General features: G+C 43.7%; 1 protein-coding gene across 9 annotated transcripts in view; it reads right to left on the bottom strand.

Moving 5' to 3' along the window:
• Positions 1 to 13,852, bottom strand: part of PFKFB4 (6-phosphofructo-2-kinase/fructose-2,6-biphosphatase 4) — a 95,469-nt gene that overhangs the window by 30,631 nt on the left and 50,986 nt on the right. For all 9 annotated transcript variants that reach the window (XM_048856180.2, XM_048856183.2, XM_048856184.2 and 6 more), the window contains 2 exons: positions 9,711 to 9,807; positions 1,582 to 1,648 (listed from right to left, as the gene is read on the bottom strand). In XM_048856180.2, the coding sequence (XP_048712137.1) occupies positions 1,582 to 1,648; positions 9,711 to 9,807 (164 nt within the window). The remainder of the gene's footprint in view (positions 1 to 1,581; positions 1,649 to 9,710; positions 9,808 to 13,852) is intronic.

Raw genomic sequence — 13,852 nt, 5'->3', positions numbered from 1 at the left:
CAGCTGTCAAAAGCTTTCAAAACTAGATAAGATGGGAAAACCTCCATAATAGAATGTGATTATCTATATAAAAACTGAAAAGCAAGTCTGATGTAAAGACAGGTTTTGACTATAATAAATGGCAAGAATTATAGTCCATTTCTGACTTTAGAAATCATATTAATAATTTTCCTATTCATATGCAGAATGTACAAGGTGAACATTATTGAGAAATAACTGCACACATCTTGGGTATATCGCAAAACAGGTGACTAAATGCAAAATATCTTCAGCCACATAAATTCTATTATGCAAACTTTCATGTTTGTGGAGACTTCTATGAAAGGGGTTGCATTTTACAATTTATTTTGATTTTTATAATTAAGCATAAAAAGTAAAAAAGGTCCTTTAAATAGCATGTCCTTATTTTTCAACACTCCAAATCATGGCTTAAACTTACAAAAAAATGCTGAAAGAAAAGGAGTACTTGTGGCACCTTAGAGACTAACCAATTTATTTGAGCATGAGCTTTCGTGAGCTACAGCTCACTTCATCGGAAAGCTCATGCTCAAATAAATTGGTTAATCTCTAAGGTGCCACAAGTACTCCTTTTCTTTTTGCGAATACAGACTAACACGGCTGTTACTCTGAAAAAAATGCTGGTTTGACAACTCACTGAACACTCAGTGACAGCTCCACATGTCAACAGTCTCAAAAACAGAGTTCAAATTATGCAGAAAACTTAACGCCCCAGAGGAAAGAGAATTAAAATGTCATTTCAATGAACAGCCAATGTTTTGAATCCTTTGCATATCACTGGCATTAGATTAGCAGAGATTCTAACAGACCATTTTTACACCGAAGATTCAAATCTCAAAAACAAAGCCAATAAGTTATAACTTAGTAGAAAGTAAAAGTGTGTGTGCATGTGCGTTCCAAAGTAGTTTCCCATTAACAGTTATATTAATTGTGTTCCAACAGGAGTTTGTGCCATCACTGACCAAAACTGCCAGCAAAATTAAAAACACTGATGTACAACACTGGTGGCATTACCTTTAATTGACAACCCATTGAATATGGCCCACTGGGTTTTATTTTCACAAGGAAAGAAAATGTTCAGCAGGTTAAATGTAATTTTGTTCTACTTCTTCTCAGAGGCATTTTTAGAGTGGCAATAACACTAGTATTAAGGCACTTTTTAACGGAAAATTTTTAAAACATTTTTACCTTTGATTTAAACATTGGAGTAGGATACCAAATGGTTCTGGATGCATCTATATTATGATTAAGCAGGATATCTTACCATATAAAAGCATAGGCACTTTCCTCAGCACTAGTACAGCTTGGTAGCATTAGACATCACCCACACATTTCTAAGGGAGGCTATTTCAGGGTTTAATTATGAAAATATCATGTTTTCCTTTCACAAAACGACCAATGCAGCAGCAACATAAATCCAGTTTCCATTTACAAAGAAAATGTAAGACACATAATGAAATGATTCTGGACTGAATCAGATTATGTATAACCCAGTACAGGTTGGTGATTTTTGCAGAGACCTCACTCCAAGAATTTGCCTTCAAAAAAAGACAGAAAACTTACAGCCACATGTCCGTTTTCTTCACTGAGGTACTGCTGGACATCATTCAGCGCTGCTAAGGCACACTGTCTTAAAGGAAAAAAGATACATGCTAGTTTAACTAATTTAATTATCCATAATTATGCTTAGCATTACACAACTCTTTGCTTTCAAAGTGCTGAAGAAACATTAGTCAGTCGTCAATATATTTGATATGTACTATCTCCACATTACAGGTGGGGAAATGGGCAGAGAGGTGAGCTGACTTGCCCAAGGCCATAGATCACAGGCACGCAACTTTGGACAAAAATGAAAGCAGACCTCCTCTAACAATCTAACATGTTGCACAGATCAGCACATAACATACAGAATTTTCTACTGCCCAGTCTACAACCCTGGATGAATGTTCACAGCTTCATAAAATAATACTACAATACCACCACTTAAGCTGAAATATTCCCTGCCCCCCCACCCACGAACACTTATCCATGGGCAGTTGACTCTTAATATGGTTTTCTAGTAGATATGGTTGCTCGGTGTTTTGAGTTGTGGCCTCATTTTCTCAGGTTAAAATGAATAATTGTTGCAGCTATTTTGTCTCAAGATATTTCTCAGTAGTCTACTTGCTGTGGACTTCTATGCTGAGTTTATGTTTTTTCTCGTTTTTAAGCATGCTCAACTCATTTTGTCTTAAATTTAGTGTGTATTTGTTTTAATATAAATTAACACAACCACAGCCACTAGTCTGAAACTGAATCACAAATGAGACAATACAATATTTAGAGCTGGCTCGAAGAACATAGAAAACCCTGCAATTTTGATTTAAAATGGCTAACATTCAGATCAATTTCCTTCCACTCAATTATTTGACCAGATCTAGTAATAATCTCAAAGTGAAATAAGATTTTCAATACCTAAATAATACTATGGATAATGTCTGTTTACTCTTTGTGAAATGGACAATTTATCTGCCAGGAAATGGTATTTCACATGAACCATCAGATAGCAACAATTTTTGCTAACAACCAACCTAAATGACATATAGTAGCTGCCAAACAGGCTGGATTTGGCTCAATATCCTACAATGGGTTTTACTGGCATTGCTAGTCTATTTTAGGTTCTGGAGTGAAATGTCTTGTTTTCCAAGTGTAACTGATATTCTGTGCTCTTGATAAAAACTTTGTCATAAAAGAAAAAATGAATGCTTTTTAATTCCAACAACTTTTACATTGCAAACATTTCTATACCAACAGCTACTTGTTAACAGAGTTTGGAAATTAAGACGCATGAATCAAGCCTTCGATAACTAAATACATCTCCCGTTCCCTTCACAGCAAACGGGTCTGACTTGATCAAGTGGCTTACCAATTACTGTAATTTCAGCCATTTAGTCTAATAAGCGTCATGGAGGCACATTAAGCTGAATTTTAGCTATAAGTAAAAGATAGAGAGACTTAGAAGGCCAGTGAAACACATCATCTATCTCGTGTCACAACCACACAGCAGGTTCTTCTGCAAATTGCCATGTTCCTGGTATTAGTGATATTGCTTGTTGCAAGGGAAATACAAAATACTGAATGGAAAGACTCAGTGATGGCAGGAAAAAAACACAAATTTCAAATATTTGGTTTTGCATCACAATTCAGAGAGGATTTCGCTCCCTCTTGTCCTGCTGCACATCTGCCTCCCTTATCTCTGCTTCTGTGATAGAGAAACTCTCTCCCCACTCCATACCAGTGGTTCTCTCACCCGACCAACAGACTTCCCTCCTCACACTTTGGAGGAGTTCCATTTGCTTTCTTTGCCCACAGTATTTACCACTGGTGCTTCACTCCCTCCGGCCTCTGCCTAATTCCCAGGCATAGCAAACTGAGAGCTAATCAGCGCAATTCACCAGCAGACTTGACTGCATACAGAGTACGAAGCAGTTCTCCTGCTGTCAGATGAAGACTGTCAGCTCCAGCTCCCCTGAAGCATTGATTGGAATATATTCAAATAAACTTTAGAATTTCTATTCTAATTTAATATGACCAGCAAAAGGGAAAAGATAGGTATGCACCCTTTTTGGCAGTGGGAAAAAGGGGACAAAGGAAGTCTACTTATTTATCGCCTTAGCCCTGGTCTACACTAGGACTTTAGATCGAATTTAGCAGCGTTAAATCGATTTAAACCTGCACCCGTCCACACAATGAAGCCCTTTATTTCGACTTAAAGGGCTCTTAAAATCGATTTCCTTACTCCACCCCTGACAAGTGGATTAGCGCTTAAATCGACGTTGCCGGCTCGAATTTGGGGTACTGTGGACACAATTCGATGGTATTGGCCTCCGGGAGCTATCCCAGAGTGCTCCATTCTGACCGCTCTGGACAGCGCTCTCAACTCAGATGCACTGGCCAGGTAGACAGGAAAAGAACCGCGAACTTTTGAATCTCATTTCCTGTTTGGCCAGCGTGGCAAGCTGCAGGTGACCATGCAGAGCTCATCAGCAGAGGTGACCATGATGGAGTCCCAGAATCGCAAAAGAGCTCCAGCATGGACTGAACGGGAGGTACGGGATCTGATCGCTGTTTGGGGAGAGGAATCCGTGCTATCAGAACTCCGTTCCAGTTTTCGAAATGCCAAAACCTTTCTGAAAATCTCCCAGGGCATGAAGGACAGAGGCCATAACAGGGACCCGAAGCAGTGCCGCGTGAAACTGAAGGAGCTGAGGCAAGCCTACCAGAAAACCAGAGAGGCGAACGGCCGCTCTGGGTCAGAGCCCCAAACATGCCGCTTCTATGATGAGCTGCATGCCATTTTAGGGGGTTCAGCCACCACTACCCCAGCCGTGTTGTTTGACTCCTTCAATGGAGATGGAGGCAATACAGAAGTAGGTTTTGGGGACGAAGAAGATGATGAGGAGGAGGTTGTAGATAGCTCACAGCAAGCAAGCGGAGAAACCGGTTTTCCCGACAGCCAGGAACTGTTTCTCACCCTAGACCTGGAGCCAGTACCCCCCGAACCCACCCAAGGCTGCCTCCTGGACTCAGCAGGCGGAGAAGGGACCTCTGGTGAGTGTACCTTTTAAAATGCTATACATGGTTTAAAAGCAAGCATGTGAAAGGATTACTTTGCCCTGGCATTTGCGGTTCTGCCTTTGCAAAAGGTTTCTGGGGAGGGCAGCCTTATTTCGTCCTTCATGGTAGGACACTTTACCACTCCAGGCCAGCAACACGTACTGGGGAATCACTGTAGAACAAAGCATTGCAGTGTATGTTTGCTGGCATTCAACCAAAATCCGTTCACGCGGTGGGAGGAGGCAAAATGCGACCTTGTAACGAAAGCACATGTGCTATGTATGTAATGTTAACTTTCAAGGTTTACCCTGAAAGAGTGTAGCCACTGTTTTATAAAATGTGTCTTTTTAAATACCGCTGTCCCTTTTTTTTTCTCCACCAGCTGCATGTGTTTCAATGATCACAGGATCTTCTCCTTCCCAGAGGCTAGTGAAGCTTAGAAAGAAAAAAAAACGCACTCGCGATGAAATGTTCTCCGAGCTCATGCTGTCCTCCCACACTGACAGAGCACAGACGAATGCGTGGAGGCAAATAATGTCAGAGTGCAGGAAAGCACAAAATGACCGGGAGGAGAGGTGGAGGGCTGAAGAGAGTAAGTGGCGGGCTGAAGAGAGTAAGTGGCGGGCTGAAGACAGGGCTGAAGCTCAAAGGTGGCGGCAGCGTGATGAGAGGAGGCAGGATTCAATGCTGAGGCTGCTGCAGGACCAAACCAGTATGCTCCAGTGTATGGTTGAGCTGCAGCAAAGGCAGCTGGAGCACAGACTGCCACTGCAGCCCCTCTGTAACCAACCGCCCTCCTCCCCAAGTTCCATAGCCTCCACACCCAGACGCCCAAGAACACGGTGGGGAGGCCTCCGGCCAACCAGCCACTCCCCCACAGAGGATTGCCCAAAAAAAAGAAGGCTGTCATTCAATAAATTTTAAAGTTGTAAACTTTTAAAGTGCTGTGCTTAAAGTGCTGTGTGGCATTTTCCTTCCCTCCTCCACCACCCCTCCTGGGATACCTTGGTAGTCATCCCCCTATTTGTGTGATGAATGAATAACGAATGCATGACTGTGAAGCAGCAATGACTTTATTGGCTCTGCAAGCAATGATTAAAGGGAGGAGGGGAGGGTGGTTAGCTTACAGGGAAGTAGAGTGAACCAAGGGGCGGGGGGGTTCATCAAGGAGAAACAAACAGAACTTTTACACCGTAGCCTGGCCAGTCATGAAACTGTTTTTCAAAGCTTCTCTGATGCGTACCGCGCCCTCCTGTGCTCTTCTAACCGCCCTGGTGTCTGGCTGCGCGTAACCAGCAGCCAGGCGATTTGCCTCAACCTCCCACCCCGCCATAAACGTCTCCCCCTTACTCTCACAGATATTGTGGAGCACACAGCAAGCAGTAATAACAGTGGGAATATTGGTTTCGCTGAGGTCTAAGCGAGTCAATAAACTGCGCCAGCGCGCCTTTAAACGTCCAAATGCACATTCTACCACCATTCTGCACTTGCTCAGCCTGTAGTTGAACAGCTCCTGACTACTGTCCAGGCTGCCTGTGTACGGCTTCATGAGCCATGGCATTAAGGGGTAGGCTGGGTCCCCAAGGATAACTATAGGCATTTCAACATCCCCAACAGTTATTTTCTGGTCTGGGAATAAAGTCCCTTCCTGCAGCTTTTGAAACAGACCAGAGTTCCTGAAGATGCGAGCATCATGCACCTTTCCCGGCCATCCCACGTTGATGTTGGTGAAACGTCCCTTGTGATCCACCAGAGCTTGCAGCACTATTGAAAAGTACCCCTTGCGGTTTATGTACTCGGCGGCTTGGTGCTCCGGTGCCAAGATAGGGATATGGGTTCCGTCTATAGCCCCACCACAGTTAGGGAATCCCATTGCAGCAAAGCCATCCACTATGACCTGCACATTTCCCAGGGTCACTACCCTTGATATCAGCAGATCTTTGATTGCGTGGGCTACTTGCATCACAGCAGCCCCCACAGTAGATTTGCCCACTCCAAATTGATTCCCAACTGACCGGTAGCTGTCTGGCGTTGCAAGCTTCCACAGGGCTATCGCCACTCGCTTCTCAACTGTGAGGGCTGCTCTCATCTTGGTATTCATGCGCTTCAGGACAGGGGAAAGCAAGTCACAAAGTTCCATGAAAGTGCCCTTACGCATGCGAAAGTTTCGTAGCCACTGGGAATCGTCCCAGACCTGCAACACTATGCGGTCCCACCAGTCTGTGCTTGTTTCCCGAGCCCAGAATCGGCGTTCCACAGCATGAACCTGCCCCATTAGCACCATGATGCATGCATTGGCAGGGCCCATGCTTTCAGAGAAATCTGTGTCCATGTCCTGATCACTCACGGGACCGCGCTGACGTCGCCTCCTCGCCCGGTATCGCGTTGCCATGTTCTGGTGCTGCATATACTGCTGAATAATGCGTGTGGTGGTTAATGTGCTCCTAATTGCCAAAGTGAGCTGAGCGGGCTCCATGCTTGCCGTGGTATGGCGTCCGCACAGAAAAAAGGCGCGGAACGATTGTCTGCCGTTGCTCTGACGGAGGGAGGGGCGACTGACGACACGGCTTACAGGGTTGGCTTCAGGGAGCTAAAATCAACAAAGGGGGTGCCTGTACATCAAGGAGTATTTCAGGCAGGACTGCACGGAGGGTTCCAATAAGAAATGGTGCACCTAAGTTATCGTTGTTATTGGAACAAGGAGGTTAGCCTGGCCTCTGATTGATACATGGCTAGATTTACCTCGCTGCACCTTCTCTGTGAGTGACTGCAGTGTGACCTAGAGGAATGAGTCCCCTAGACAGGGGAGGAGGCAAATGAGTACAAAACAAATCTGGTCTATTTCTTGTTTTGACCCACTCCATCTATCTTTTACATCTTTGGCTGGCAGCAGACGGTGCAGAAGGACTGCATGCCATCCACATCTCATGGCTGCTTGGCAGAAGATGGTACAGTACGCCTGCTAGCCATCCCCATCTCTTGCCTGCCTGGCAGAAGATGGTGCAATACGACTGCTAGCAATCCTCATCTCTTGCCTGCCTGGCAGAAGATGGTACAGTACGACTGCTAGCAGTCCGTATCGCCTGCCTGCTCACCATAAGACGGTTCAATAGGACTGACTGCAGGACTAAAGAGAATGACCTGGTCAAGTCACTCCAAATTTAGTCCCTGCGCCCATGTCTGCCCAGGCGCTCCCAGCCGACGCGGCCAGGAGCACCTCGGACACGATGAGGACGACTACCAGTCGTATTGCACCGTCTGCTGCCAGAAGGCAAGGGGTTGCTGCTACTGTGCAGCAAAGCCGTACCGCGTCTGCCAGCACCCAGGAGACATAGGGTGACGGTTACCTGAGCGGGCTCCATGCTTGCTGTGGTATGGCGTCTGCACAGGTAACTCAGGAAAAAAGGCGCGAAATGATTGTCTGCCCTTGCTTTCACGGAGGGAGGGAGGGAACGGGGGCCTGACGACACGTACCCAGAACCACCCGCGACAATGTTTTAGCCCCATCAGAGCGCTCCATTGTGACTGCTCTGGACAGCACTCTCAGATGCCCGCTTGTTTGCCATTGCTCTGACGCTGGGAGGGGCGCTTACAGGGTTGGCTTCAGGGAGCTAAAATCAACAAAGGGGGTGGCTTTACATCAAGGAGTATTTCAGGCAGGACTTCACAGAGGGTTCCAATAAGAAATGGTGCACCTAAGTTATTGTCCTTATTGGAGCAAGAAGGTTAGCCTGGCCTCTGATTGATACATGGCTAGATTTACCTCGCTGCACCTTGACTGCAGTGTGATCTAGAAGAATGAGTCCCCTAGACAGGGGAGGGGGGGGAAGCAAATGAGTACAAAACAAATCTGGTCTATTTCTTGTTTTGACCCACTCCATCTATCTTTTACATCTTTGGCTGGCAGCAGACGGACTGCATGCCATCCACATCTCATGACTGCTCGGCAGAAGATGGTACAGCACGACTGCTAGCAGTCCGTATCGCCTGCCCGCTCACCATAAGACGGTTCAATAGGACTGACTGCAGGACTAAAGAGAATGACCTGGTCAAGTCACTCCAAATTTAGTCCCTGTGCCCATGTCTGCCCAGGCGCTCCTGATCGACCTCACAGAGGCGACCAGGAGCACCTCAGACATGACGATGACGGCTACCAGTCGTACTGTACCGTCTGCTGCCACAAGGCAAGGGGTTGCTGCTACTGTGTAGCAATGCCGTACCGCGTCTGCCAGCACCCAGGAGACATAGGGTGACGGTTACCTGAGCGGGCTCCATGCTTGCCATGGTATGGCGTCTGCACAGGTAACTCAGGAAAAAAGGCGCGAAATGATTGTCTGCCCTTGCTTTCACGGGGGGAGGGAGGGAACGGGAGGCTGACGATATGTACCCAGAACCACCCGCGACAATGTTTTAGCCCCATCAGGCATTGGGATCTCAACCCAGAATTCCAATGGGCAGCGGAGACTGCGGGAACTGTGGGATAGCTACCCACAGTGCAACGCTCCGGAAGTCGACGCTTGCCTCGGTACTGTGGAAGCGCTCCGCCGAGTTAATGCACTTAATGCACTTAGAGCATTTACTGTGGGGACACACACACTCGAATTTATAAAACCGATTTCTAAAAAACCGACTTCTATAAATTCGACCTTATTCCGTAGTGTAGACATACCCTTAGAAATACTAGGAATGTCAAGTCTCATTTACTTTGTTTTTATTGACGAACTATAAAAACAGAGTAGATGAGACTTGACATTCCTAGTATTTCTAAGGCGATAAATAAGTAGACTCCCTTTGTCCCCTGTAAAATGGAATGACGGCATTCACAGCCTGTTGAAGGGCCAGAGGTGACGAATCTTAAATAAATCCAACTGTTTAAGGTATTTGACCTAAAGGTTAACCAAAATTTTAAACGGTCCAAACAAAAGACACTGCTCCTGCTTTTCTAAGGTTTCATTTCTTTGGTATCTGATATCATAGTTCTACAGAGGTTTCCAGGGCATACAAAATCAGAATTTTCAGCAGTTCCCAATAGTAAATTATAACATATCATTAGAATTAAACTGGCATTGTGTAAAGCCAAAAATATTCCAACTTACTTTCTGATTTTCAAGCCCTCTTCATTGTCTGGCAAGAAGAACTCAAAGGATTTGTATGTTTTTACCAAATCTCGACGGTACTGACCAACATTAAATTCTGTGGAGAAGAGTCACTATTAGTTGGGATTGATAATCCTGCAAGTAATTAGCATTAAAAAAAAATCAAATTTAATGACAGTTCTGAAACAAATTCACCTCCAGGAACAGATCAGTCTAGTCTGTACCTGGACAACAAAACTAGTTATACTTCTCATTTCAGTAAAGAAAAGCCTTGTGGTTACTAGAATAGGACCAAATGTGAGAAAATGTGGGTTCTATTCAACAGTCTTCTGTGCACCTTTGGACAAATCACTTCACTTTTTTGTGCCTCAGTTTTCCCGCCTGCAAAATAGGTTAAGTTACTTCCTTCCTTACAGAAATGTTGTGAGTTAATTTATTTCATTTCTGTAAAGTGCTTCAATAAACTTTTTTCCTTCCACAAATTATTTTAGTGAAATTGTATTTCCATAGCACCTAATATCCAAAGACTAACTATTACATAAAGAGAAAAGAGTTATATGTGGTATTATTTAGCCTACTTTTTGGCTAAATACACCATACTTTTTTTTCCACGCACTGTATTATGTGAACACAACCTATTTATTTCTATTCTATAAGAAGTAACAAGTGAATATACCATCCTGAAAAACCTCCTATAGGTTCAAAATGAATAGAGGGGCACAAAGTGCAGTGCATTTATTGCACATATACTGAATAAAACGTGCCATCACTGATCAAAGGACAATTGTCTTGTGTCTGGACAAAGGTCTTTGCCAACAGGAGTGTCACAGCACAGGTGATCAAAGCAAGGCAGCAGTAACTTAGCAAACAAGGCAAATAGAATTGTACCATAATTAAGTTTATAAAATAGGGCTCTGGGTACAGCAACTCATGTTTAACTTCTTTTGTGTTTATAGGTTTTCTTTGCTGTACCTTGAGCATTTGTTTAAACTAATCTGGATTGAACATTCTGTTTGAGGAACTATTGTTACTTGCCAGTCTTCATTTCCAGAAGGAGGTAAAGAAATAGGGGAAATTAACTACTGAGCTGTTGTTCAGACTCTCCTGACAACAGCACTGAAAACGGTCACAGAGTAGGAAATTAATAGTTGTTTAATCCTGGACAAAACATACCGCTGAACATTAGCGGTCATGACAATAAATTAGCTAGTACAGCCGATGAAAACTTTAGTAACCAACTGAATGGCATCTATGTCCTGAGTGGTATCAATTTCCACACAAACAAGTCATGGTTTAAGAACCCAAGAGAAGAATATGCAGAAGAGGGAAAAGAACTTTGAGAATGATTATTTTTTAAGAAACAGACCTTTTCTTCATGTCAAAGCCCTTTAAAATTAAGGACTACTGAAAAGTACAGTTTGCAAAATTAGCCATACATGAAATTCTTTCTAAAAGAAAAAAGATTCTATATTGCTTCTCCCTAGGGCACCGTTTTCCTTATTAGTATCTATTCAATACAGAAATCTCACTGAAGAAACCCAATTTAATTTAGCACCTTGTGGTCCAAATGTGGTACATAGTTTGGGATTATCCAAAGGAGCCTAAGGAAGCAGAATACCCAGATCTCACTGAAATTCATTTGAATTTGAGCACTTAGCTCCCTTAGGCTACTTGGATTTGATTTGATCAGAAAGGATAAAAGCAAGTGTCTAATTATTTTTTAAATAATTCTCATTGTGGGAGCCTCAGGCTAATTGACTCAATGTTCTTAGATCCTTTATTTCATTCAGCATGAGCTACGTGAGAAGATACCACTCATCTGACCTCTGGATTTTTGATAATCTAATAATTTTAATACCCACATTAAAGGCTATAAAATCTTACTATACTGAGTACATTCTGTTATTTTTAAATGACATTAAGAAACCTCAGAGTGAAAGAGAGTACAAGACCAGACATTTATTACACAAAGATCATCCATCAAGTTAGCTTACGACAACAGAGTGATAGACAACGCATGAGCTATCTACTTGATCAGAGGAAAGGTATTTTAAACTGATTCAGCTCTGAAGAAATTGCATTCGTGATGACAAAATAACAAGTTGTTCACTCTGAAGCTAAAGATTAAATGCAAGATATATTTTCCAACAGCAGCAAGGAGGACTAGACTACAGGTCATATGACTGTAAATCCCCAGCAGCCATTATCAGGACAACCCTCACTGACGGTCTAGGCAGGAATTAGAAATAGCAATTGAACCATACAAGGTGCAAGGTTTGTAATGGAGATGATACAGAGGGATTCCCTTCCTGAATATCCAGTTCATTTTAAAATTCTAAGTTTTAAAACACAAACATTTAAATTTACAGACCTGTTACTTAAGATAGTCTGTGGAACTTTTACCACAGTTCAAGCCAATCATCCCTGTCTACTGCAACTGATAAGCCAACCTCCCCTTTTCCCCTCCGCAGTGCCTCCTGCCCACCAGCAGCCCTGCTAATCAACTCCTTCCCCTCCCTCCCAGGGCCTCCTGCACACCACAGAACAGCTCCGTGGCATGCAGGAGGCGCTGGGAGGGAGAGGGAGGAGCAGGGATTGGGACAGGAAGAGGCAGGTTGGGAAGAGGAGGGGCGGGGTGTGGCACTGGGGGAAGAGGTGGAGCAGGGGCGGGGATGGGGCAGGGACTTGCAGAAGGGGTGGAGTGGGGGCGGAGCCTGGGGCTGAGCTAGGGTTGAACACCCCCCGGGACAACTGGAAGCCAGCGCCTGTGGATGAGACCCACAATCTACTCCCCCAGTCTTGGACATGGACAGTGTCTTATGTATTGTCCAACATAGGACTTTTGCTTCTCAAAGTTGAGCGTGTAGTATTTACCTCTTTGAGCTCAATAACCATCCCCAATACGCATGAAAAGGCAGCAGAGGAATCCTGGCTACTATAATAGCTTGCTGAATTTAAAAGCATATTACACTTAGATACTTTATTTTAAATAAAAAGTTTTGTTTTAAAAAGTCACTGTAATGGTTAAATTTGCCCCATCATTTGAATAGGAGATGTCACCAGCTGGCTCTGTTACACAGTCTTCTAAGTTATTTTTCTTAATGTGCAAGCAAGTTTTGACTCCTGAAAGTCAAGTTGTGACTGTGTGGGGATGTTAATTTTGGTTCGAAGCAGCTTCCAGGGGCGATGCGGGGGGGGGGGGGGGGGACGACTGCGTGAGCAGCAGGAGAGTTTTCTCTCTGCCTTGGGCTCTGATTTGGAACATTTCTTGACATAGAGCTCCTCCCTGAGGACTAGGCAGCAGTGATGGCCTGAGTTTCCTGTAGGAAGGCAATGGCCTGCATGACTGTCTCATTTCATGACTGAAGCAGGTGTATAAAAAAAGCAGGTTACACTTTAAAGGGTACCCTGAATCTGAATCAGTGATTTCTCCTTCACTAGAAAACAAACTGCAAGGCCCTGGATTTTTGCTACCACTCATCAGAGAGGACACTGGTGTCAGAACTGACAACAATATTTTGGAAATATTATATATACACCCAATTGTTCCACAAGAACACTGAGCATCTATCAACTACCAATAAGCTACATGCATCTCCATAATCATCTACCCAATGCAAATAATGTTAGAGATTTATAAAATTATAAATAATTATTTTAAAAGCCCAATCCTAAACTTAATAGGAAGGTTCTGACAAAGTCAAATGGCAGTCTAAATACATCCCAGAACACATTTTCCATATTTCATTTTTTTCCTTCAAAAGCAGTTAAGAATGAGTGTCTGATCTCAATATACGCAGTCAGAAGTTTAACCTTTCACATTGGCTATGCTGTCTACCTGTGTTACAGGTAGATATCTACAGTATTCATATCGCCCCCATTACTGTAGTAACGTACTGAGTCTTCACACTTAGTAATGGGTTGGTTAAGTCTTCCAAACTTTAGATGTTTAAAAGAAAAGGAGTACTTGTGGCACCTTAGAGACTAACCAATTTATTTGAGCATAACCTTTCGTGAGCGACAGCTCACTTCATCTGAAAGCTTATGCTCAGATAAATTGGTTAGTCTCTAAGGTGCCAGAAGTACTTCTTTTCTTTTTGCGAATACAGACTAACACGGCTGCTACTCTGAAACCTTTAGAT

Source organism: Caretta caretta, chromosome 7 (genome assembly GCF_965140235.1).
Source record: "Caretta caretta isolate rCarCar2 chromosome 7, rCarCar1.hap1, whole genome shotgun sequence".
Lineage (NCBI taxonomy): Eukaryota > Metazoa > Chordata > Testudines > Cheloniidae > Caretta > Caretta caretta.
This window is presented reverse-complemented; position numbering and strand designations above follow the sequence as displayed.